Below are 27,797 nucleotides of genomic sequence, written 5' to 3' on the forward strand. Positions count from 1 at the left end.
GTAACCAGTTAATATTGTGTGCATTTGTATAGTATTTGAATGCTATGTAGAAGGTAAATTGATTGGCAAATGTTAAAAATGGTGGAGCATTTTGCTATATGATACCAATTAAGTCCAACACTGCATACCGGTGATGCAGGGGCCGCCTGGTTCATAGACATTCGTGATGAACCAAGGGCCACTTTTGATTAATTAGGGGCAAGTTAATACAAAGAGTATGGTCAATTGGGCTCTGTATACAATGGATGAAATTCAAATTTAATTCCAAATATGTTATAGCCTATGCATAACTATAATAAATATTGCTAAATTATTGCAGATTTGGCTTGGGTATGTGACATTGGCCCAAATTGCTGGCTTTCTGTTAAATTTGGTTTGGAATGACCAGGAGCTACTTTCTCTCAACCATTCTAGTAGAACCAGGGGTCACCTTGAGGCTGACCAGGGGCTAAATGGCCCATGGCTCGTGCTTATTTCGAGCCTTGGATGCAGTAGAATTGAATGTTTGGTTTAGCATGCCAATATAAATGTACCCATTAATATATAGGTTTATGCATGTCAACCTTGTGTGACCTCAAATGTCCATTGATTACTCCCAAGTGATGTTCGCTTCATTATTATTTGTGTAATCATTTTACTCAATACGGAGTAGTACTTACAGATACCTAATGGTTAATTACTACATGGTGACCTGAAATGATATTTATTTGAAATTTACATTTCATACTATACAATTTTTTTTCAAGGTGGCGGTTTGTCATTCATGGTGGCATTGATGGCTATAACAGGATCACAGTCTTCCTTCGTTGTGCTTCTAATAACAGGGCAGAGACTATGCTCTCATCATTTCAAAGAGGGGTATTAGATTTCGGACTCCCAGCAAAAGTGAGCTCAGACAAAGGAGGTGAAATGTTCTGGTTTGTTCATTCCTGATGAACCATCCTCTTCGTGGGCCCGAATCAAAGCCTTTCATCACAGGTCGGAGTGTCCACAATGAAAGGATTGAACGCTTATGGAGGGATGTTTTAACGGTAGGATGATATGTTTTACAAACTTTTTTTTTTAACTCTTATTTATGTTAGTGAAAATACACATTGTACTGTCATCACATCTCCACATTTCATGATAGATGTCAATACAATTTGACACTTGGCTTATTTATCGTTCTCCTATTTCACATACCGTATATGTTCTTGAAACACTTCTGAAAAACTGATATGACTCAAACCCACATATAAAGAATTATATTTTTCACATACAAGTTTATCATAATTACAACAAACATATCAACTTACTGCGCAGTATCCAGTATTTTTGTTATAAGCGAACGTTTTCTGTTCCATGATAGTGAATTCAGTTTGAGATATCAGCCTAAAAACCTGAAGATATGCAAATAGGCATTGTTATTCCTTGCTGTATTGGTTTTGCTGGGTCAACTACACGGTATGAACAGGGTAGGAACTAAGCGAGGGCTGAGGGCGATTATCCCCCATTCAAAAAAGGCCCTGGAGGGCGAATTTGCCCATACATATAGTGTAAGGAAGAAACATTTGGGCAAATTTTAGCCCCATCAGTCACAAAAGAGCCCTCCTCAGCCAAAATTTATTTCATACCCTGCTCAAATACTGTCTTGCAAAAATAACTTGAGAATACAAATGCCTACTGCATCAATATTTGACATGTGAGTTTTTTATATGGAGTACAAACACCATATTGTTTGTTGTGATATTACAAGGTCAACAGTGGTCAATAAAAAACTTGTAAACACAAGAACAGTGTTTTAGCAAATCCATATACTGTATGTAGGCTGCCCATATGGTGTACAAGAGCCTTTTGATTTTAATGCCTCTTTAAAGTCATTTTAGGTCAACGAAGTTCAAACTCACCTTGTGCGCCTCCCATCTTCAGAAGCAATTTTTAACTACGTACCCAATTATGCTGACTGTCTGACTGCATAGATTTCTTTCGCATCCGGCAAGGAATAAAAAAAGCTATGCTAGGATGACCTCTCCTACAAATTTGGAAGGCATTTTATTATACTTGGGTATTGTTTGTTCTGGTAATTTATGGTGACGTCATATATATTTCATTCTTGATGAGTCTGAAGGTGTCGGAATCATTGGAATCCTGTTAGCATTTGTCCCTGCATGTTGAGTTTGTTACATTTGTGAAAATCTCGAACCGAAAGTTAGAATTTATTCATACTTGGTATTAATGTGTTGGTAGAGAGTGGGTACGTGGTTATATATGTTCAAGAGTTGATTGATGCATATTTATTAGGGGGCGGGGCTTAAGTTTATTTTCACTAAAATAGCTTGTAAACATTGTAACTGAATAACGACAAGCTGGATTGAAGTCATACTTGGTGTATAGATGCGCCATAGTGAGTAGAAGAACCCTATTGATTTTGGTGCTCATATCAAGAATATTGAGGTCACAGGGTCAAATGTAAACATTTTCCGAATTGAATCATACTTTGTGTGGAGGTCATAATCTTTGAAGTGCTAGTTTGTGCAGTGTTTAATGTTTTAACATGCAAAGGAATCACAAAACATTTTGTTTCTGGTTACCACTACTGACCACAGATGATTTTAGAAACAAGAGGGATTTCATAACAACACATATTGCATGAGGTAACTAACTGCATACAAAGCATTGGCTCAACTGCAAGTTAGCATTGTATTAAAGGCTGATTGTGTTCTTGGTATTAGCACCCAATTTAACCTCATAAAAATAACCCTATGAATTTTGTTAGGGGTATTTCATGTCAACATGGGTCAAACCATCAACACTTTGTAACATTAAAACGGAATCATAGTTTATTCTGGTTTTATTTATTTCAATTTGCTAATGTTTCAACAGGGGTGTGCAAGTACATACTAAACGCTTTTCAGCAAACCAGAGGATGACGGCCAACTAGACATCGCTGCTGATATTGATCTGATGGTATTGCACTTGGTGTTCCTTCCAATTATAAATGACCACTTGGGGATATTTCAATGAAGCCACATGCATCACAAGATCAGAACTGCAAACAACAAGACCCCCATGCAGCTCTATCATACAGCCATCGATGAAGGACATCATGTGGATTTTATCAGTGACGTAGATATAGAAATATATAGTAAAGGTGGTGGCACTCAACGGGTTCACAATTTTCGTTACACTGGATATGCAAAGTTTGTATGAGGTTCATGTGGACTCACCATTCTAAATCGTGATAACAGAAGAAAGGTATTTCAGGTACTTTGCAAGTATGTGATTTTTAATAGGACAATGAGCAATTTCAACGTGGAAAATTTACGAGTGCCACCCTTTAGATATTTAAAATTGACAGTGCATCTTCCCATTGTAAACATTTTGTAGTCATGGAGTCTCATTAGATTTCCAATGATGCCAAGAGAATGCAGATGGAATCTACATACTTATTTTGAGGCAGTAAATATTCCACAGGCTAAAAATATTTAAATGAACAGGTTAGGGCCGCCTTGTTTCGCCAAATGCAAATTAAAATGTACGAACATAGAAACAGTGTCACAGATAAATACACTTGATATATTATGGCTTACAATATGTAATTTATTGAAAATAGCAATACCAGAAGGTAAATAGACAAATTTTTGGATACCCGACGGTTCCTAGTTTTTTGTACCTGTGTAAACATTAGTATCTATGAAGTCATGATGGTGTGTGTATGTGTGTCACGCTCCTTGTAGTCACCATAAGTAGACAATGCCTTGGTGAATCAAGTTCGTACTTGGTATGCAGGTTCTCCATAACGAGTTCAATAATCCTACTGTTTTTGGTGAAAGTCAAAGGTCAAACTCTAAAATCTGTGTGAATTCCTCCATATCGGCTCATATTTGGTATATTGATTCCTTGTGGTTAGTACATAACCACTATTGTTTTTGGTGTAGGTCAAAGGTCAGGAGGGGTCAAACACTGAAAATCTGGAAAAATCGAATTGACAGCTTGTAATCAGCATAACTTAACAAGGTTAGCTTGTAGCCACTTTATACTTGTTTCTTAAACATGTATACCATGGGTATTAAACTAATATAAGTATCACATACGCACAGGAAGTCTTGGATATAGTAGACAATTAAGTGCCCTTAATCTGAGAAGGATATAATGAATTTTAGGTGTGTTTCATGAGGGGGGGGGGGGAGAATTGTAAACACCAAAATTGTGTAAATATCTTGTCAACTGGATAATCCAAGCTGGACATACATAAACCTGTCAAAATTTGCAATACTGGTGAGCTCAAGTGATGTTGTATATTGCACATTAACCAATAGTTACAACAGTTAGTTATGTATCCTGTGATCTCAAATTCTCTTACATGAATTATATCATAGTCTGATTATTAGTCGGTTATTCACAACTGTGACATAGACTAGGTCATAGTGATGTATGTGTTCAAGGGGTGTGGCATACCCACACAAACCCACTCCTGCCCCACAACCCTGGAAATTATGCACACACCACTGAGAGTATACTCATTATGTATAGACCAAAACTATAGCTAGCGTTAATTGTAGAGTAATAAGTTATTCAACTCCAAGCTTTATTTAGCAAGTAGCTGGGCTGAGTAGTGGAGTAGTATACTCAATTATTCTTCATAGTCCAATATACAATCTTACTAGCTACTGTGTATTCTGGTTATTGAGAGCCAATATCCTTAAAACCAATGTGCTGGAATATGGAGTGTGCCCTTGGAGCATGAAAGAGCAAAGCAAAAAATACAGCAGCCACATAACCAGAAGAAGAGTCTTAGTCTAGGTTGGGAATTTGACCACGAAGATGACCACATATACATCACAACACTTGCCATACATGTACATTTTTCAATAAAATTCATTAAAAAACATATGGCAAGGAACAAGGAACCACTATGCACAGTTGCGTTCTTATTTTTCTGTAACATTCTTTCAGGAAGAGATGGAGCACTACAGACATCAAGATGCAGGTTTTGTTGCTGATGCTGTCAACATGCCAAATGGAATTCAGCTAACAGAGGACCAACAAGCAGCATTCACCCTTGAATTCAACCTGGATGTTTCTGCACTTCGTCTGGAACAAGACCAGATCAGCTATTTCGTCGCAGCCAAAGACTTTCTGCACAACATTCTCAACAATTAATTGGCATTGAAAACAAGTACTGCAGATGAGTGTGAAGAGGATGTTACACTATACTACAGTATAAACACAAAAACAGTTTTTAGCTCATACCAGCATGCTGGTGTGAGCTATTGTTACAGTGCGGCGTGTATCACTCTATCCGTGAACAATTGGTAAAAACCGCTCCCACTCGCACGGTGTTTAATGCAACTTTCATGAAACTTGGACACAAGGACCGACCATTGGGTATAGGGCTATCAGAGATGGTCCGAAATTTTTAATAGAGAACAGTGTAAAAGGGGGAATAGTATAGCGGGGAAGGAAATGTAATTTTGTGAATACACTCAAAAGGCTTCTTTTCCTACCAATTCTATGGTATTATGTAGAGCATTTGTCACATTGGTACTTTGCCAGTGCCTTCTTTGGGTTGTTTGGGATATTTTGGGCCCAAGTCACCTTGGGGCCATTTTATGAAATCACTCAAAATGAGTTGTTTCCTACAAATTTCCCTAAATTTGGTTTGGCCCTTACATTTTGGGGCCCTCAAATTTGTTACATATTTTGGGCCCTCATTTTTTTCACAGGTGTGGGGGGAGTGGGGGTCAAAATTTTCTTTCAACATAAAATTTTTAGCCCCATGGACCCAGAATTGGTGGAATCTGAAAAATAGCCAGAAATTTTGTGGCACAAAAAGTTTTGTGGGCCCTACATTTTCGGGGCTCTGGAAGGTATGAGCTTATGCACCATTTGTTGATTCTTTCACAGCAGCAAAATCACGGTCAAGCTAAAGTGGTTACAAGCAAGGGATGTCACATGTGTGACAGCCCTTGCTTGTAACCACTTTAGCTCGAAGTGTAATATATTTAACTTAAGTGGAATTCAATTAAGCTAAAGTGAAATAAAATTCGACTTAGGTAAAATGTCTTTACTAAAGTGTAATATGTAGTGTTAAGAAAATCCAAACTCTGCGTCCGTTTTGGTTGCAAAGAGGGTGTAAATTGATAATAGAGAACTAATGGTGCAGAGCTCACACCAGAAGTGGGGTCATGTTATGATACTGTGCAACACTCCTTTTCTAAGGTGTTTACACAAAATGACCACTACATGACCATTGACCCCAACTTCCTGAACACCCCCAAATGAAGCACCACGATAGTATCAATATGACAAACAATCAAGACTGCGCCATAATCACTGCAGGAAAAGAAGCATTTTCAGTGTTTTCATGAAATTACCCAAAATGACCACTGACCCTAAATCCATGAACACGTCAAATGAAGCACTCCAAAAGTAGCACTATGACACACAAACATGACTGTGTCATAATTATTCATTTCTATGGCAGTTTTAAGCTAGATACAGCAGTTTTAGGATAAAATATATACATATAAGCATTGTATATGCTAGATAACGTAAAATGCAACGTTACCTCAGGATAATACTCGTCACACCATGTACTATTTGTGAAGGTAGGCTGCAATTATTAAGGGCCAGGTTAAGGAAAATCAGAACAAAACAAACTCTTATAATCCAATTTTTGGATCAAAATCAATGAAATTTGTCAATGAAAAAAAAAAGGTTTGGAATAAAATAGAATAACAACAAACATTTGCATAAGATGTTTCATAGTAAATATATTAAACAATGGCATCAATGATTCTGTAGCACACTTACTTTGGTCAAAGCCTTTGACCATTAGTGACAGATCCTGTATGATCTAAATAGCATCCCTCAATATTGATAGAAAAACATTACGGATGGAATGAAACAGCTACCTAACATAGGCTGAAAGAAATAGTTACTGCACACAATATCAGCAAACAGAGTTTAGGCTATATAAATCACACAAGATAAAAAAGAAATAACCATAGGCGTAACTTCCCTACCAGTTTCGGGCAGTCAGGAATTTTTTTCAGGAAAATAATGATTGCGTTTCTTGAGGAAAAGAAATTTGTTTACATAAATTTACTTGAAAAGTTCCCAAATATAGCACCAGATTGCATCTAAGGACACTTAAGTATTCATAGAATTCTTTAAAGGGAAGGTGACACCCTTTCAAACTTTGCCCCCCCTTGACATACTACATCCGCTGCCCATGGAATTATCCTTTCTATAAATTCATGCAAATGTTTATTTTGTCAATAATAGTGACCTAGCTATTGTTGTGAAAATAGCATCCCTGAATATTGATAGAAAAATATGTTACGGAATGTATAAAACAGCACTATAACATAGGCTGGCAAGAAGAGTTATTGCATATAATGTCATCAGCAGCAGCAGCAGTAATAGGTGCAAATGAAATGTTTATAAATCACACAATGTTTCAGCTTTACATAAAAAATAAGTGTCCTGCTATATCTATCCTTGTGAAATAGCATCCCTGGATATTGATAGAAAATTATGTTATGGACGGAATAAAAACAACTAGAAGTGATAGCCTGTCAATTAACATACAGAACATGCCATATAATAAAATGCCGACCTTTACCTGTTCCAGAATCAACAGGGTTCACATACTAACTCGGGGCAACTTGCATACATGTACCAAGTAATATATTCATTTAACACACTGCTGGTTTAGAAGGTTACAATGTCTTCAGTTTTTCCATCTGAATATAAGTTGTCCTCTCACAATGGGCAGACTTAAGTGCGAGATTTATCCAATATTCAGATGACCTAATTGTTTGCTAGCTAAATTGTCAAAATATTGTTTAGGCTATACCATTCATGAATATCAATGAGATTTTACATGTCATACACTTGAGTTTGAAAAAAATCAGACTTACGGTTATGGAGATATTGAAGTTAGAGGAAATTCACTTTAAGCACCACCTACTCATTAATATGCATGTAATACCCATGCTTTTAGTGATTGACCCATTGATCTCTAATGACCTATCACAATTAGTGATTACACATGTACCTCTCAGATAAATTGCTACACGGTTCCCTAATTTGTTACCTGAGCCCTCAAAATCATCATGTACAGGTCTATCACTCATTAAATATGATAGGAAACCATGAAAATGAAATATATAATATATTAATTACAAACAAACTGTTGAATTATTAGTTCCAATGACAAGTATCTTTGAATACATCCATTTTTGTGCTTCAGCATTACCAGTATGTGATACAGTGCATTTAGTGTTACACAGATCATAGTGGAAATAAAAATAGGGTACCTGATTACCTGACAGGTAATGTCTCTTATTACCTATGTAAACACTAATCACAATTAATAGATTTCAGTTACTCAATATGGGCCAACCCACATACTAAATATGAGATCAAGTAAAGTTCAACTTCTTGAGATATCGTGATTACGAGCCAGCATTTCAGTTTTGACCTCTACCAAAATCAATATGGCCTGAGACCTGAATATGAGGAACCTATTGAATACATCCTGTTAAAGGTTTTCACTCTATGATGACATTTGACCACACCCCAAAACAATAGGGACCTAGAACTCATTATGGGTAATCAGCATACTGAGTAAGAGAATAGTTGAATGTTACTTTATCAAGATATCTTGTTTACAAGCAGCTTTACACGTACACACACCATCATAATTGCATAAATTCCCTTTGCATATAGCACAGAACCAAAGGCAATAACTGAAAATCATTATTGCCAACTCCTAAAACTTATTACAAAGCTTTTTTTTTATATGCAGCGGCCCCAATACTTAAAAATTATCTTTCATCATAAATGCGTGATCATACTGGAAGAATCTCATGATGCTTGTAACTACTTTGGTTAACTAATTAAAACAATTTTTAATAGATATATATGAGATAGATTGCGAAATACTCGTAACACCACAAAAATAGTTGAAACACTGGTATGAGCTAAGACGAGCAGCTGTGTTGCACAAGTCTACATCTTGCCAAAGCCTGGAGAACACAAAACAGCCTCCATCATCATGTCTGCAAAGAACTTGGTGTCTTCCACACCCCTTGGGAGGTGTAATTCCAGCCCGCAGGTTGACGCTATTGGGAGGGGTTTTGTTCCATCACGGACACTGAAAAACTCCATATCTATTTGTTTGTGAAATCCTGTTGGAGGTATTCCATCAGCGCCAGTGCAGAACCGGAGGATATGATGTAGTTCAATTTGAATGTTGTCTGTTGTGCCATCACCCAATTCTATTTCCTGAGAGCAATACATGAAATAGAACATAAAAGATGCAATAGATCGACTTCACATATTGTAACATTCCTTACACCCAATACAGATATGCTAGTCTTCAAAATATATTCCAGTGTTCTTAAACCACAAAATCATTATTTTTTAGTAACAAGAACGCAACTGTGCGTAGTGATTCCTTGCCATATTTTTTACGAATTTCATTATTGATTGTTCATAGAGATTGAAACAATATTGTGGGGGTTGAAACATTCCAGTGTGGTATTTGTAGTAGCCAGTGGTGACAGAACCAGCTGGGTGACAATTGGACAAGTTTGATTGTTTGTGGCCACAAAAATTTGAATAACCAAAGAAACTAATACAGGTCAGAGGAGCTCAACCTGAGGTCAAAGGTCAACCAGATGCGGGTTGACTATTAGACTACAATAGCGTAACTCCCAACCTTGAGAGACATTTTGTTGTCAAGTTATTCCAAAAATACTAGTTTTTGATCCCTAATTGACCCTTGTTGACCTTGGATCACATGACCGTTATGCTTGGAAACGATCCTCTGCCATATTCACAACTAGTTCCAAAATATCAACCATGGACCCTGTCAATGGGAGTTATTGCTTTTTTAAATATTTTGGTTTTTGGCCCCTAACTGACCAAAAACAATAGGGGTCATGTACTCAGTATGGGTAACCTTCATGCCAAATATGAAATGTGTACAGGTTGTCTTCAGATATCGTGATTACGAGCAAGTGTCACTTTCGCTTTCGAAGATGAAGAATGGCAAGTCCCCGGGTTCGGACGGGCTTCCGAGGGAGTTCTACCGGGCCTTCTGGGCAATAATAGGACCCGACATCAGAGCCGTCTTCAAAGACGCCTTCCAAAACAAGCCAGAGTTAAGCCAAAGTCAACGTCTGGGCATGATTACTTTGCTGCCCAAGTCTGGGGACCCCTTGGATCCTCATAACAAGCGTCCGATCACCTTGTTAAATGTGGACTACAAGTTGCTGGCTAAGGCTTTGTGTAACCGCCTTGCACTGGCTATGCCACATCTTGTGGGTGATCTCCAGACTTGTGCAGTGAAGGGTCATTGCATCCAGCAGAACTTGTGGTTGATGCGCGACTCGACCGACTTTGTTATTGAGCGTGATCTGCCATGTGCATTGGTGTCTCTTGACCAGCAGAAGGCCTTTGACATGGTGGATCGCGTTTTTTTTAATGAAGGTTTTGGAGACGTTTAAAGATGCATCCAAATTTTCGTAAATGGATTTCTGTTTTGTATCAGGAAAGTTTCAGTTCTGTAATCGTAAATGGGTTTTGTTCGGAGGTTTTTGACGTAGAGAGGGGGGGTGCGCCAGGGGTGCCCTCTGTCTTCATTACTTTGTTTTGTTTAGCGAGTACCTCTCTCGTCTTTTGGAAAGGGACTCCAGACTTGTTCCATTCGTTGTGCCAGGGGGTGCCAATTAAATGCATTCAATATGCTGATGACGTCACGTGTGTTGTTTCGAGTCTGTGCTCCTTTCGTGCCCTCTCGCAGGATTTATCTATCTTTGAGAGAGCTACCGGGGCGAAGTTGAATCCGGGAAAGACAAAGGGCCTTCGTCTTGGTAGCTGGAGATACAGAGATTTACTATTCGGTGGTCAGATCAGAATATCAAAATTAATGGTATATGCTTCGGCTACGATGCACCTTGTGATGTCACCTGGAACGAGAGGGCTGAGGTATTGAGAGCAGGCTCGAAACTTTTGACACCCGCTGGCTTTCGATCTTAGGGAAAGTCACCGTTATTAATCGTTTTGTTTCGCCCACCTTGTGGTACCCGGGCGCGGTGTACCCAATTTCGCGTCGCGCCCTGGTGCGGTTGGAGAGAGCGATATTTTCTTTCATTTGGTCGGGTGGTACAGAGCTGGTCGAGAGGGCGGTATTGTACCAAAAACTTGAAGAGGGGACTAGGGTGGTTCATCTGGGAAGTAAATTAACCTCTTTGTTATTTAAGGAATTGTTTGTAGCGGTGACTGACCCAGGGTTGCCTTGTTCATATTTTGTACGTTTTTGGGGCGGATTGCACCTGCGTCGGTGGGTCCCGGCGCTGTTTAACAACAGAGAACCGCATAGTAGTACTCCAAACAGGGTGGTGAGTGTCATTTGCTCCGCTCTGATTGAGTTGCCCCCTGTTGACCTGTCACAGCCGGCCCTCGCTCACAGTTCGTTGCGGGATAGGGCCTTGAATGCAATTTTTGTACAGGGACGTCATTCTGCCGAAGTATGGCGTTCGGTGCATTCGAGGCTGAATGGTTGCAGGCTCCGTGATCTTGCATGGAGAATTGCACACGGTGCCTTGGTGACCAACCTTAAAAGGGTGATGGACTGTGCCCAAGGACCGGCTGTGACAGCTTAGAGAGTACCGCTCATGTTTTTTGGCATTGTTGCTTTGTTTTAAACTTATGGGAGTGGTTCCAGACCTGGACCGACCGTGTAACGGGAGACCGTTCATGGTCGGTAGGACAGGGCTTTATATTATACGGGGTAGACCCTCCAGTTTGTTCGATTGCTGTATTGCATCGCATTATTTTTGTTTGCTCTATTGTGAAAAAACATGTATGACGGAATAGATGTGATGTGGTTTTCAGGGGGACGGTTGCCAGTTGGCAGGCAGTCCTGGAGGCGGTGCAGTCTGACATTCGCCTTAAAGTTGAAGGCGATTTTCGCCGTTTGTCGGGGGCTGCCTCTTTTGGACGGTGGTGTGCTGGGGAGGGGTTTTTCGTTTCGCTGCGTGCGGGTCGTCCTTTTGTAGTTTTTTGAATGTTTCTGTGGGGGGCGTTTTTGGTCACTTGCAGGTCGACGGGCGTATGTTGTTTTTTAGCTCGCTTGACCTGAGTTTCGTTTTTCAGAATGGGATGGTTCGGTAGTGCCGTTTGGCCGTGACGTTTTGTATCCCGCATGGCGGATCACGTAAAAAGCACACACATACACACATGAAGTGACCTTTGACCTCTTGGTAATACCTGTAGGGTGGATATACTTAATATGAGTATAAACCTCAATATGGGCAACCAGCATACCAAGTATGACATTCAATTAGGTTTCCCTCATTGAATTATCATGATTACTACATTTTTTACTACATCTGACTTTTCACCTCAACCAAAACTAGTAGCATTTATCTACTCATTATGGTAAACGTAAGTACCAAATGTGAGCTTCATCCAACTTTTACTCATTGAGTTATCTTGATTACGAGGTTCTCAGTGTTTAAACTCTATTGACCTCTTGGTAAAACTTGTACGGTTCATCTAGTTGATATGAGTAACATACATACTAAGTATGAGGTTCACCCAAGTTTCTCTCATCGAGTTAGTCTGATTACCAAAATGAATAGCACTTATTTACTCCTCATGGTCATACTATGTTCCAAATGACCTTTGAACTACGGTCAAAATAATGGGTTCTTACTCAATATGGGCAACCAACATAATAAGTATGACATTCGATTAAATTTCCCTCATTGAATTAGCATGATTACTAAATTTCTTACCATTTTTTACAATAGCTGACCTTTGATCTGAAGCAAAAATAATAGCATTTATCTAGCTATGTACCAAATATGAGCTTCATCCAGGTTGTGAGCTTGATAACAAGGTTTTCAGTGTGTGACCTCTGTTGACCTTTAACCTGTTACAAATTAAATAGCTTTCCCCCATTTTCCCCCATTGAGAAAGCCTGATTACAAGCTCCTGTCACACATACATATGCAGTCATGTCTACATAGATTCATTTGGATGTTGCCAAGGAACCAAAAACAAATATATTTGATTTCAACCATTTATATTTATGACACTTACTCCAAGCCTTGCGTAGGAACTCTTCCCAGCAATATATGGTCTCCTCCTCCTTGTCACGATGTGCACAATTCTCTGACCACCTAATGTGAAACAACTTGTTGACAGAAGAGAAGGTGCTTTTTACGTGACCCGCCATGCGGGATACAAAACGTCACGGCCAAACGGCACTACCGAACCATCCCATTCTGACAAACGAGCCAAAAAAACATGCGCCCGCCGACCTGCAGAGACAAAACGCCCAACCCCCCCCCACTGAAACATTCAAAAACGTACAGAAGGACGACCCGCACGCAGCGAAACGAAAAACCCCTCCCCAGCACACCAGCGTCCAAAAAAGGCAGCCCCAGATAAACGGCGAAAATCGCCTTCAATCTGAACGCGAATGTCGGACTTCACCGCCTCTAGGACTGCCTGCCGACTGGCAAATTTCCCCCTAAAAACCAAATTACACCTATTCCGCCAAACATGTTTTTTTACAATAGAGCAAACAAAAATGATGCGGTGCAACACAGCTACCGAACAAACTGGAGGGTCTACCCCATATAAAATAAAGCCCTGCCCTACCGACCATGAACGGTCTTCCCGTAACACGGTCGGTCCAGGTCTGGAACCACTCCCATAAGTTTACTACAAAGTAACAATGCCAAAAAACATGAGCAGTACTCTCTAAGCTGTCACAGCCGGTCCTAGGGCACAGTCCATCACCCAATCGCCAATGATATCTTTTTAGGTTGGTCACCAAGGCACCGTGTGCAACTCTCCATGCAAGATCACGGAGCCTGTAACCATTCAGCCTTGAATGCACCGAACGCCATACTTCGGCAGAATGACGTCCCTGGACAAAAGTTGCATTCAAGGCCTTATCCCTCAACGAACTGTGAACGAGGGCCGGCTGTGACAGGTCAACAGGGGGCAACTCAATCAGAGCGGAGCAGATGACACGCACCACCCTGTTTGGAGTACTACTATGCGGTTCTCTGTTGCTAAACAGCGCCGGGACCCATCGACGCAGGTGCAAACCGCCCCAAAAACGTACAAAATCCTGGGTCAGTTACCGCTACAAACAACTGCTTAAATAACAAAAAGGTCAATTTACTTCCCAGATGAACCACCCCTAGTCCCCCCTTCTCCAGTTTTTGGTACAATACCGCCCTCTTGACAAGCTCTGTACCCCCAGACCATATGAATGAAAAAATCGCCCTCTCCAACCGTACCAGGACGCGACGCGGAATAGGGTACACCGCGCCCGGGTACCATAAGATGGGCGAAACGAAACGATTAATAACAGTGACTTTCCCCAAGATCGAAAGCCAGCGGGTGCCAAAGGTTTCGAGTCTGCTCTGAAATACCTCAGCCCTCTCGTTCCAGGTGACATCACAAGGTGCATCGTAGCCGAACCATATACCATTAATTTTGATATTCTGATCCGACCACGACGCACCGAATGGTAAGTCTCTGTATCTCCAGCTACCAAGACGAAGGCCCTTTGTCTTTTCTGGATTCAACTTCGCCCCGGTAGCTCTCTCAAAAATAGATAGATCCTGCGAGAGTGCGCGAAAGGAGCCGAGACTCGAAACAATACATGTCACGTCATCTGCATATTGAGCGCATTTCACTTTGGCACCCCCTGGCACAACGAATGGAACAAGTCTGGAGTCCCTTTCCAAAAGACGAGAGAGGGACTCGCTAAACAAAACATAAAGTAATGGAGACAGAGGGCACCCCTGGCGCACCCCCCTCTCTACGTTAAAAACCTCCGAACAAAACCCATTTACGATAACAGAACTGAAACTTTGTTCATACAAAACAGAAATCCATTTACGAAAAACCGGGTGCAACTGAAACGTCTCCAATACATTCATTAAAAAACCGCGATCCACCATGTCAAAGGCCTTCTGCTGGTCCAGAGACACCAATGCACATGGCAGATCACGCTCAATAACATAGTCGGTCAAGTCGCGCATCAACCACAAGTTCTGCTGGATGCAATGACCCTTCACTGCACAAGTCTGGAGATCACCAACAAGATGCGGCATAGCCCGTGCAAGGCGGTTGCACAACGCCTTAGCCAGCAACTTGTAGTCCACATTTAACAAGGTGATCGGACGCTTGTTATGGGGATCCAAGGGGTCCCCAGACTTGGGCAGCAAAGTAATCATGCCCAGACGTTGACTTTGGTTTAACAGTCCGTTTTGGAAGGCGTCTTCGAAGACGGCTCTGATGTCGGGTCCTATTATTGCCCAGAAGGTTCGGTAGAACTCCCTCGGAAGCCCGTCCGAACCCGGGGACTTGCCATTCTTCATCTTCGAAAGCGCCTTCCAAAGCTCAACAGTGGTTATTCTGCCCCCCAAAATATCATTGACATCGTGGGGAACGGTTTTTGAGATTCCCCTCAATAAATCAGACTGTGCCGACAAGTCGACATTGCCACGCGTAAACAAACTCGAGTAATACTCTTTATATACGCGGACAATGCCGTGAGGGTCACTGACCACGGTCCCATCAGTAGCGCGCACGGACGGGACGCGTCTGTCACCCGCCGATGAGCTAACGGACTGGTAAAACCTCAGTGAAGGGCGCTCCTCGGCTTCCACCGCTTCGACACGGGCCCTGACGCGGGCACCGTGGTACTTTTCATCGAGATACGTCTGCAAAGCGATGACTGCCGAAGGGTCGCCAAACTTCACCTCCGCGCACAGCTTCGAGAATTTTTCTCTTCGACGCCGTGCGCGGGTCACGCAATACTGAATTGCGTAGCGTTTGATGCGCGACTTGATATTATCCCACCACTGGGATGTAGAAGCAAAGGCCGGCTTCAATGTTTGCCATCCTTTGTACCTGGTCTCGAAACCCTGGCGGAATTCTGCCTCGCCAAGAATCCGACAGTTAAGCTTCCATAGGCCCCGCCCGATCGGGAAAATGGAAGGCAAAGTAAAACGTGCTACCACAGTATCATGGTCAGAGAGCGGACAGCTGAGCGTCTCGCAACCCGAAAGTTTAAAACTCATGGGCGCATACACCCGATCTATCCTGGAGGCATCTTCTCCGTTAGGCCTCACCCACGTATACCCCGTACTACACGGGTGCATATGCCTCCATACATCGGCCAAAAGGTGTGCCGAAGTAAATCTGTCCAGCTCTGTAATTCCAGCGTCAGGACTAGCAGACACAGAAGTTCCGAATCTGTCAAGACCTGAGTCTGGGACACAGTTAAAGTCTCCGACCATGACACACGGCGCACTACCAGGAACAAAGGAAGGCAGCGTGTTAAAGAAATCTCGTCTAGCAGAAGGCCGATTGGGAGCATACACATTGCAAATGGCGATGTTACCCTGTGGATACTTGAATAGAATGCAAACCAATCGGCCCTCGTGATCCGTCTCCACCCTAGTGGCACAACCCGCCTGACGAGCTGACAGAAGGATGACAGTGCCACAGGATGAAGACGAACCAAACGAAGCATGCAGCTCGCCACCCCACTCATAAGCCCATAGAGGGACATCTTCTTCCAAAATATGTGTTTCTTGCAGGCAAACGCAGTCGACCTCCATTGATTTACAATACTGGAAAATGCGACTGCGCTTGCGATGATCCCTCATGCCATTCACGTTCAAAGTGGCAACTGAAAGTGTATGGGCCATGAGAGGGCAGTGGGGCAAACTACGAAGACGACGATTCCGTAAGCTTCAATCGCGCCCTAGACGACATATCGTCGTCCGAGTCGTCACTTGAAGCCGACCTTTTAAGAGAGGGTTCCCCCATTTCGTCGTACCAGCTCGTTCCAGTGGCACGTTTCGGCTCGCTGATCACCGATTCACCGGAGTCGCTGTCAGACAGAGCCTCCGGAGGATCGATGACCACCGATTCTCCGTCAGACAAAGCCTCCGGATCTGGCGATACCGGCTGGGGACTGAACTGGACGAGTTGATGGGGGAAGCTGGTGGAGACTTTCTCGGTGCGGGCACGGGGTTGGGGTCTGCAACGACGGGGGTGGGTGAACCAGGTGCAGGGGAGGGTAAAATCCCACCAGATTCCCCTTCCTCTCGTGAAGTAGTAGGTGCGTCGGAACTTGACTTACCCCCACTCTTAGTCCTAGAGACATAAGAGGAGGGACAAGCTCGAAAGACATGTCCCTCCTTCCCACATAGTGAGCACACAACCTCGTTTGGGCAAGCGGTGCTATCATGCCCAAGACGAAGGCAGCGCCCACATTTCTTGTTTGGGCAGCCCTTGGCTTCGTGCCCGGTCTCCCCACACCTGAAGCAGGTACGGGGCTGACCGGGATACCGCACGTGGGCTTTATGCCCTGCTATAAACAGGAAGGAGGGAATGTCCCTGTTTCAGGTCGATCCGAACCTGTCGGTGCCCGTTCAACACCCCAGGGGCTTGTGCATAGGAGCACATTTTGGCAGCCTTGACAGCCCCAAACCGACCCAAAACCGTTACGACAAGTTCCTGCCGCACCTCTAGTCCTACGTGGATGACAGTTACCCATACGGATCGCTCGTATGGAGTAACTGTCATCCCCTCGACGTTACTCAGCAACGTGACACCTTTCTGACGGGCCACGTCACTGGTAAAACGTAAATCGTACGTATTACGACCCTGGAGAGCTTGCAAAGCATCAACCTCTCCAGGCACAACAACACCCTTGCTCTTCAAAATACTAAAAACTTGCACCGGTGGAACCGCTTGTTCACCGGTGAACGACAACTTAACAATCCGAGAATCACGGCGCGATGCCATGATACCGAAGGTGGCTAGGCCACAGGGGAGTAACAAAAAACAAACTAAAGACAGGATAGTGAAACAACAAACGATATACGAACTGAGGAAAACACACGAACACAAGCTGTCACACCCGCCTGGCGGGAAGTATAGCACAGTACAGCACAGCACAAAAACAGCTGTAATAGATGAAGAGCGAGAGCAAAACGCGTCCGCACTCCACGAAAGCCAACTGCCAACTGTCCTGCTTGAGGTCGATCCGAACCTGTCGGTGCCCGTTGAACACCCCAGGGGCCTGTGCGTAGGAGCACATTTTAATAGCCTTGACAGCCCCGAACCGACCTAAAACAGTTGCGACAAGTTCTTGACGCACCTCTAATCCTACGTGGATGACAGTTACCCATACGGAACGTTCGTATGGAGTAACTGTCAAACCTTCAACCCCACTCAGCAACGTGACACCCTTCTGCCGGGTCACGTCACTGGTAAAACGTAGATCATACGTATTACGACCCTGGAGAGCTTGTAGAGCATCAACCTCTCCAGGCACAACAACACCCTTACTCTTTAAAATACTAAAAACTTGCACCGGTGGAACCGCTTGTTCACCGGTGAAGGTCAACTTAACAATTTTCGAATCACGGCGCGATGCCATGATACCGAAGGTGGCTAGGCCACAGAGGAGTAACAAAAACAAACTATAAAGACAGGTTTAAACTTAAAACGATATACGATAACTATATACGACAAACGCACACACCCGCCTGGCGGGAAGTATAGCACAGTACAGTACAGTAAGGTAAGGTAAGAAAGTAGCTGTATCAGATGGAGAGCGAGAGCGAAACACGTCTGCACTCCACTATGTTGACATAGTGACATAGTTTCAGTTGCACCCAAATTTTCGTAAATGGATTTCTGTTTTGTATGAACAAAGTTTCAGTTCTGTTATCGTAAATGGGTTTTGTTCGGAGGTTTTTAACGTAGAGAGGGGGGTGCGCCAGGGGTGCCCTCTGTCTCCATTACTTTATGTTTTGTTTAGCGAGTCCCTCTCTCGTCTTTTGGAAAGGGACTCCAGACTTGTTCCATTCGTTGTGCCAGGGGGTGCCAAAGTGAAATGCGCTCAATATGCAGATGACGTGACATGTATTGTTTCGAGTCTCGGCTCCTTTCGCGCACTCTCGCAGGATCTATCTATTTTTGAGAGAGCTACCGGGGCGAAGTTGAATCCAGAAAAGACAAAGGGCCTTCGTCTTGGTAGCTGGAGATACAGAAACTTACCATTCGGTGCGTCGTGGTCGGATCAGAATATCAAAGTTAATGGTATATGGTTCGGCTACGATGCACCTTGTGATGTCACCTGGAACGAGAGGGCTGAGGTATTTGAGAGCAGACTCGAAACCTTTGGCACCCGCTGGCTTTCGATCTTGGGGAAAGTCACTGTTATTAATCGTTTCGTTTCGCCCATCTTGTGGTACCCTGGCGCGGTGTATCCTATTCCGCGTCGCGTCCTGGTACGGTTGGAGAGGGCGATTTTTTCATTCATATGGTCCGGTGGTACAGAGCTTGTCAAGAGGGCGGTATTGTACCAAAAACTGGAGAAGGGGGGACCGGGGGTGGTTCATCTGGGAAGTAAATTGACCTTTTTGTTATTTAAGCAGTTGTTTGTAGCGGTAACTGACCCAGGGTTGCCTTGTTCATATTTTGTACGTTTTTGGGGCGGTTTGCACCTGCGTCGATGGGTCCCGGCGCTGTTTAGCAACAGAGCACCGCATAGTAGTACTCCAAACAGGGTGGTGCGTGTCATTTGCTCCGCTCTGATTGAGTTGCCCCCTGTTGACCTGTCACAGCCGGCCCTCGTTCACAGTTAGTTGCGGGATACGGCCTTGAATGCAATTTTTGTACAGGGACGTCATCCTGTCGAAGTATGGCGTTCGGTGCATTCAAGGCTGAATGGTTGCAGGCTCCGTGACCTTGCATGGAGAATTGCACACGGTGCCTTGGTGATCAATCTGAAAAGGTATCACTGGCGATTGGGTGATGGACTGTGCCCGAGGACCGGCTGTGACAGCTTAGAGAGTACTGCCCATGTTTTTTGGCATTGCCCCTTTGTTTTGAACTTGTGGGAGTGGTTTCAGTCCTGGACCGACCGTTTAACGGGAGACCGTTCCTGGTCGGTAGGACAGGGTTTTGTTTTGTATGGATTAGATCCTCCAGTTTGTTCCGTTGCTGTGTTGCAGCGTATTATTTATGTTTGTTCTGTTGTAAAAAAAACTTATTTGGAGGAATAGATGTGATGTTGTTTTTAGGGGCAAATTTGCCAGTTGGCAGGCAGTCCTGGAGGCGGTGAAGTCTGACATTCGCCTTCAGGTCGAAGGCGATTTTCGCCGTTTATCTAGGGCTGCCTTTTTTGGACGGTGGTGTGCTGGGGAAGGGTGTTTTGTTTCGCTGCGTGCTGGTCGTCCTTTTGTAGTTTTTTAATATTTCAGTGGGGGGGTTGGGCGTTTTGTCTCTGCAGGTCGGTGAGCGTATGTACTTTTTTTGGCTCGCTTGACCTGAGGTTCGTTTGTAAGAATGGGATGGTTTGGTAGTGCCGTTTGGCCGTGACGTTTTGTATCCGGTATGACGGGTCACGTAAAAAGCGCTATTGTTACAGTGCGGCGTCTATCACTCTATCCGTCAACAATTGGTAAAACCGCTCCCACTCGCACAGTGTTTGATGGAATTTCATGGAACTTGGACACAAGGACCATTGGGTATAGGGCCATCAGAGATGGTCCAAAATTTGGGGCCAAAGGTCACCTGTGGGCCGTAATGGGCCATTTGTGGAAATACGCAAAATGCTTCTTCTCCTACAGATTCCATGGTACAATGTTGAGGGTTTGTCACGATAGTGCTATGGTAGTTTTACCTTCAGGGTGTTCATGAATTTGAGATCAAAGATCAACTAGGGGTCTTTTGTGGCCCGGGCCGCGGCCCTATATTTTCAAATTGCCCCTGTTCGTACAGTGTATGGCCAATTATAATGAAACGTGGTCACAATGTTCCTCGGGATGAGAGTTACGAGGGGTGTTCGGAAAATTGAGGTGAAAGGTCATTTAGGGGGTCATCGGGGGTCATTCTTTGTAATATTTTCAAATATCTCAATCTCCTCAACATTTTGATGGATCATATTCAAAGTTGAACTGATGATTGTTGGATTGTGTATGAATAAGGTGATGCCTAAAAATTTTTGGTCAAAAGTTAATTAATTACAATTAATCCCCATTGTTTAAAAAAATCTGAGCCTTCACTTTTTGCCAAAGCTCCTTTAATTTGTCTCCCAATCCCTGCAGTGTTTGTTTACATTTGTGGTTAAGCTCTGCAGAGGCTGTTAGTGGAATTAAAGCAGGACTGGGAGTTGTTATTAATTGTTGAACTGTAAGCATGAGAGCCCTATAGCCAATCAGCACTTGCCGATTCTTAGAAGTCTTTGAGCCTGAGGTATGTAGGCAGCTTGTGAAGTTATGTCTTGCAGGGAGTGCTTGTTATGTCTGCTAAGGTAGAGGGGAGAAAGTTTAATAGGGTAGGCCAGTGGTATTGTTTGAGAGAGTGGGTAAAATAGGATTTAAAGGGGAAAATAGGAATTATAGCCAGTGGTGTGGCCAGGATTCTGCTAACAGAGGGGGGGGGGGGGGGTTATCCCTCACGGGCCCAAAATTGGTTTTGTGGGCCCTACATTTTTCAGCTCGAAAAGGTATGAGCTTCTGCACCATTGGTGCTCTAAGTTGGGGTGTGTGTTGTTGTGGGGTTATTGTTATGTTTCAAGGGGGTGATGCATGGAAGATCATTAAAGTAATAATGTTTAAACTTTTTACACATTTTGGAGTGGGTGAAAGGTCATTACTTGTCAGGAGAATCTTGAAAATCCTATAAACACAATACCTCAAGAATGGTAATCTACAGCATCACTCATAATTTTGCACGTGACTTTCCCTATAATGAGTGCAAGAACCCCATTGTTTTTTGTAAGGGTCAACTGTCACAATGGGTTATAGAGCTCAAATGGTGTCTTTCTCTGAGATGCTACAGTGTATCTCTAGATCTTCAGCCTTGGGAGAAGTGATATTTGCATGGTAAATTAGTACAGACAATATCTCAAGATTAGTATCTGCAGCAAACCTCATAAATATGGCATGTGATTTTACATAACAAGACCAAGAATCCCATGGGTTTCTGTTCAGGTCAAATTTCATTTGGGGTTATTAAAGATCTACATTGAGAGGTCTACAGTAGCTGATCTACAACAAGAGATCATGTCACTTTATCATAACCATACTTGGCATACATTTTTGTCAACTTTTTTTCACTGCATGAACACAGGTTATTTCTACCCAAGGGTTTATGCCGATCCAATGTTCCATATCAGGTACTCAACCCTTTGTACTTTTGGTAGTCGCCAGTGGCAGTATGTGTGAAACATTTGAGTTTTACCTTCTGACTATAATTGTTTGTTTGTTTTATAAAAGGTTCTACAAGAATTCGTACAGCACACTTGAGGTTAGGGGTACAGCTCCGGGATATCAGGGAATCTTTTGTCCAGAAGCTGATGGACAAGATGACAGAGTTTCCTGGACCCTTCTATCAGCCATTATGTGTGATCGTTGACACCCTGGATGATACAACTCAGTTTAAGGAGAACAGTGCAAGTTTGAAGTATTACAGAAATAGAGCTACCGTTTTTGCTGATCACAGCCCACTGATCCAAAGCTGCTGTTATCCCAAGAAGATTATTTTTTATGATTTGTTGTTAATTAAACAGCATTCTAATTTCTTGACCTTTCAATTGCTGCATTGTTGAATACCAGGCTTGCAGTTGGTAATTCAGTTGGTAATATCAGGCTAATGGATATCATTAGTAGGTCATCGGGGGATGCCACAATCTCCTTTGCTTCAGAGCGCCTGTCCCACCCTCTATCCAGCCCAGGAGGTCTACCAGAGCAGGATTTGCACCATTTTCAAGAACACTTTCTGAGTAAGCCAAGCTTTGGCAAATCGCCACCACAAAGATGGGTAATTTTGCCACAGCATGTCCTTGCGGGAAAAGGTAACCTCAGTCAGTTAAACATGGTACTTACATGAGAAATTTACTTGATGGGCTGGTTTTTGATGGGAGGATCATGTTTGCGACAGGCGAGCCAAAAATGCATTACGCTCGCTTTATACGATAGGCGTACTATTAACGGTGGAGCCAATCAACAAAGGCCTACAACACAAGATACTGCAAAAGTCTACTTAAACCCATGTATGTTCGCTCAACTTGTATCGCAAGTAAGCTTGCACGTAAATTTCTACCGAAAACAACACACTAAGTCAATGGGAAAATCAAGCCTGGCCATCTGTTTCTGAATTGTGACGCAGTTAAAACTGTCGACGGAAAAGTTTAATTTTTGCTGCCATCTTCGACCCGCTTGGTGAACTTGAGCAAGTTGAAAGTAGAAGTTGTTCCGTGACCAATGTCAATGGGAATTAAGTGTGTAGTAAAACTCGATCTTTCGACGTGTTATATATATACATGGGAGTTTTCCGTAAGCGGAGCGAACTTTGCAGAGGCTCATTGATTGTTGAGTATCTATTATCAAAGCATCAATATAGATCAGAACATTTGCGTAAGGGAAGGGGGATTAAGACATTAAGGGGGGAGAACAATAAACGTTCTTTGATAAAAGAAGTTCGTTGTTGATGATCAAGTCGGTTGCCGAAACTTTGAGGCTTTCCTGTAAGTGCTTTTTACGTGCTAAGAAAAACGGACACATACCAAAGTTCAACAAAAGCGAAAACAATCAAACAATCAAACAACAACTGAAAACCCATCAATCTCTCACTAACGCAGCGTTCAACGTGTCGCGAAAAGGACACGGGCCCAAAGGCCAACAGAAGCAAAACAAATAAAACACTGTAAGTTAGTCTTACACATGATTTCAACTTCTCAAATAAAGCTCTGTGCACTGTGGTCAGAGAACTATTGTTACGTGAAAAACCACATACCAGGAAAAGCAAAGTACAGCTTCTGTTACAAACAATAGCAGCGTTTCTCAATTGGGAACTCGATGCTCATTACTTTCACGAAGGTTCTGTGGATGTGTGCACTCGAGCGTCAGCGATATGCAGGATGCATATAGGTTTTGCCGTAAACAACTAACACTATATGGCGATAGCGTAAGTTAGGCCGTACTACCTATATGCTTATATCACACAAACAATTAGCGATAAAACATGGCGAGTAAGTTTAACGTTTTGTCTCGGTCGCCAGTTGGCGAGTAGTTTGAAAACAAATTGTCGAGGGCTGGTTGCAATGAACCTCTAAACATGTTACTTAGATGAGGATCTACATGACGGACTGGTGTTTCATGGCAGGATTATATGTTTGCTCACTCAAGAAAGCATATTGAGTATTGTTTAACATTCTTTAACTAAAAATCAATAACGGGGCATATGATATATCTTACTAAGGGCATCATGAATATTACTGTGTCATAGGCTACATATTCCTTCCAAAAGTTGTAACTGCACATACGAGCTGATGTTCGTCAAACTTGTTAAAAACAGTTATTTAAATCATGCCAAAAGAAACATCAATTACAAATTGATGCAACTACAATGATTTTTTTTTTGTCGATCTATTGCTGATTTTAGTCGAGAAATCGCAACACAACATTGTTTGAGTGTGATAATTCCCACTGCTCAATTTCAACGGCTGTAAATGGCGATATATCAATTATGATACGTCTGCACATGTCATGTAAGACTGATGAAAAAATGATGATCCCAAATGTATGCATGTTTATATAAAAACACAGTGAGAAAAATTATTCTCTTCTTACTTGTCAGATCCAGCTGTGCAGGAATATCTTTGAGACTTCTGGTATTGGAGATGACGAGGACAAATGGCTGTCGATTGTTTCTGCAGTACTTGGTCCAGTGAGTATTGATCTTAATGTTTTATATTCCTTCCCGAAGGAATCTATGCGATGGTGATAGCGTGTTTGTGTGCGTGTGACGCCTTGGCTTGTAAACATGATATCTCAAGAAGTAAAAGTTGGTTGAACTTTAAACTTGGTATATGGGTAACCCTTAGTTAGCACATGATCCCTATTTTTTTTCATGAGGTCAAATGTCATTTGAGGTCAACAATGGTGAAAGTCTGAAAACCTTGTAAACACAATATCTCAAAAAGTGAAAGTTGGTTGAACTTGAAACTTAGAATGTGTATAGCCCTTAGTGTGTAGATGACCCTTATTGTTTTTCATGGAGGTTAAAGGTTATTTTAGGTCAACAGAGGTCAAAGTCGGAAAACCTTGTAAACACGATATCTCAGGAAGTAAATGTCTGTTTAACTTTAAACTTAGTATGTGGGTAGCCCTTAGTGAGTAGATGATCCCTATTGTTTTTATGAAGTCAGCAGAGATCAAAGTCTGAAAACTTTGAAGTTGCTTAAATATAACTTAAGCATATTTACCTCTTGGTGAATAGTTGATCCCTACTGTTTTTCATAGAGGTCAATGCTCCCTTTAGGTTAGAAGTAAGTTTGAATATGATCACTGAGGAAGTGAATGTTGGTTTGAACCTTAACCTGATATTTTTTAGGCATGCATGTGTTAATCAATATTCCAAGATGAGATGTTGAGCCACCATCGAGGTTTTCTGATCTAATGAATATACTCTAATGACACTTAAACTTGATAAATTTAACAAAATTCCAAACTAAACGCTTAAAAACAATAGCTGCTATTGTCACATGGAATATTCGCACATTAGCTTAAACTCAAACTGAAACAGATAGTGGCAACGTCTTCACATCAATTCATTATTTGTAATATTTATTGAAACAAAATTTTGGTTTTAATCTGTATCCCAACAGGAAGGGAAGAAAGGAGTTGTGAAACTTTTGGTCAAGCTTGCTACACTAGACCATGACTCTTATCAGATGCTCCATCAAATGTTGACGCTGCATAGCAATGGGAAATTGAAGGGGCAAAAACTTTCTCCTGTGGACATTGCCAATGGGCCTGACCTAAGGCCATATACGTTTGTTGGCCTACCAGAACTGCGACCGAGTGCCATTCAGCGGGTGCTGTTTGAAGTGAGGGACAACGTTATGTCAGTTTCGGAGATGCAGGAGGTGAAACTGCTGCACAAGTTGTTGAGAGTTCAACGTTTTTTTGTTGACCTGGTTGGTGCCACTAGCTGGGATATGATGCTCAGACTCGTTTTCCTCGGGGAAACTACGAGGGAAGTCTTGAAACACTTTTGCAAGTGTAATCTGCGTTCCACTCTAGGGGAACTAAAAACATTCTGCCGGCAACTACAGAGAGAAGAGGACATGAAATTTGATGGCTTCCAAGGTGCTGACGGTGCCATTGGTACTCTCCTCAATTGTGATGTGGCACTGTTTGAGGCACAGATGCTGGAGGACATTCCAGTATTCAGTGGATCATCGCTCATCATTCTTGACATGCCTGAGGTAAAGAATTAGTGCAGTTATTTTCAAATGTACCTTGAGTGTGGAAATGTTAAGCTCATATTGGAAAATTGCCTGACAGAAACTGCAAATGGGTTGTGTGTATATAAATCAGACTATTCCATTTTTAATTATTAATCATTGTGCTCACGAAGCTCTCCAGAGGTGAATGAAACAAAAAGCTCAGAACCACTCTTGGTAACTTCATGGCCAAATTTGACCTATGTTGTCTCTGATCTTTTGAGGTCTGCAATTGAGAAATTTTAGTGCAAGTGTTAAATAATGTAGATTATCCATTTCCTGAACATTAGTTGTATCTCGTATCAGGCACCATCCTACCATTGTGATCCCAAAGAAACACTGTGTGGAAATATGTCCTTACATGTCTACAGTATACACAAAGATGCAGATCCACATTTCTGTGTCGATGGTGCGGTGGTGGATGACCGTCAGAAACCAATACAACTGTATTCATGAGTTGATACTTGCCTTCACTTGCCCCAAGGATTGGGTGATTGATGCTTGTAGTGGCACAGGTAACTGCCAGATGTAACTGGACAAATTACTTGTAAAAGAGCAGTTATGTAATCAGATGAAAATATGCTATGAGATGGATAGTTATTGCAAAGCAATAGATTTCCGATAAACTGCATTTTGATGAAGCTTCGAATTCAGAGTAAATTGACACCTAAGGTAACATTCCAATAGTGTCACGTATCAAGGTGGAATAGACAACAAGATTATAACAGGAAAGTAAAATATTTGAAGGACATTTGCCATCACTGCATCACAGACCACCTACTGTGATCCCTCTCTCCGGGAGTGTTGCAGGGTTTTGCTGGCAAAAAGAAGTCACATTCAAACAGACATATCTAGAGTTAAGAAGAATATACTGAAATGCCGATTTCACCTAACGATGTGGAATATTTGTAACTTTCCTGGAAGTGCAACATTGCTTCCCTCCGGAATATCCCTTTAATGATTTCAAATTAAAAGATGGGTAGTGATGACAACTAACACTGTTAGTAAAATATATCATAGAAGTTAAGATTAAAATTGTACTACATTTTTCTTTTGCAGGGACTGGATGTATCGCGGCTCTCAGAGAAGAAAGAAATGTGGTTGCTCTGGAGAAAGATGCGATGATCATGGAACACTTTAAATTGAGACTGAGCAAGGAATCTACCCAAGCAAAAAGAAAGGAAGATGCATCACAAGGAGAGGATGATGATGAAGAGACTTTAAATTTCCATATCTGGTATGAGGGTTTCTATGAGGGGTCGACTAGAAATTTTTCAAAATCCACATTTAAAAGGTTTGTGCTGTGCTTTTCATGAATTCTTTGTAACATATTACAAACAGCAAGGAGGAAAATCGATTATTACAACGTCAAAAATAGGGCATTTGTGGGGCTTATTATCTCTGAAATATTAAGTTTCTTGTGTTTATATCTTTAAGTTTACTTTTT

General features: G+C 42.2%; 1 protein-coding gene and 1 long non-coding RNA gene across 2 annotated transcripts; both read left to right on the forward strand.

Annotated features, from left to right (window-relative positions):
- Nucleotides 1–791: 791 nt before the first annotated feature.
- On the forward strand, nucleotides 792–5,641 carry LOC139954998 (uncharacterized). The gene is made up of 3 exons (XR_011788255.1): nucleotides 792–1,031; nucleotides 2,863–3,105; nucleotides 4,936–5,641. It is a non-coding gene; the product is annotated as an uncharacterized lncRNA (long non-coding RNA).
- A 14,226-nt stretch (nucleotides 5,642–19,867) lies between these two features.
- LOC139954947 (uncharacterized) lies at nucleotides 19,868–27,639 on the forward strand. The gene is made up of 4 exons (XM_071954970.1): nucleotides 19,868–22,915; nucleotides 24,700–24,789; nucleotides 25,730–26,865; nucleotides 27,410–27,639. The coding sequence occupies exons 1-3, from the start codon at nucleotides 22,898–22,900 to the stop codon at nucleotides 26,342–26,344; spliced, it is 723 nt and encodes a 240-aa protein (XP_071811071.1). The 5' UTR covers nucleotides 19,868–22,897; the 3' UTR covers nucleotides 26,345–26,865; nucleotides 27,410–27,639.
- Nucleotides 27,640–27,797: the final 158 nt, after the last annotated feature.

This window comes from Apostichopus japonicus, chromosome 17, assembly GCF_037975245.1.
Source record: "Apostichopus japonicus isolate 1M-3 chromosome 17, ASM3797524v1, whole genome shotgun sequence".
Lineage (NCBI taxonomy): Eukaryota > Metazoa > Echinodermata > Holothuroidea > Aspidochirotida > Stichopodidae > Apostichopus > Apostichopus japonicus.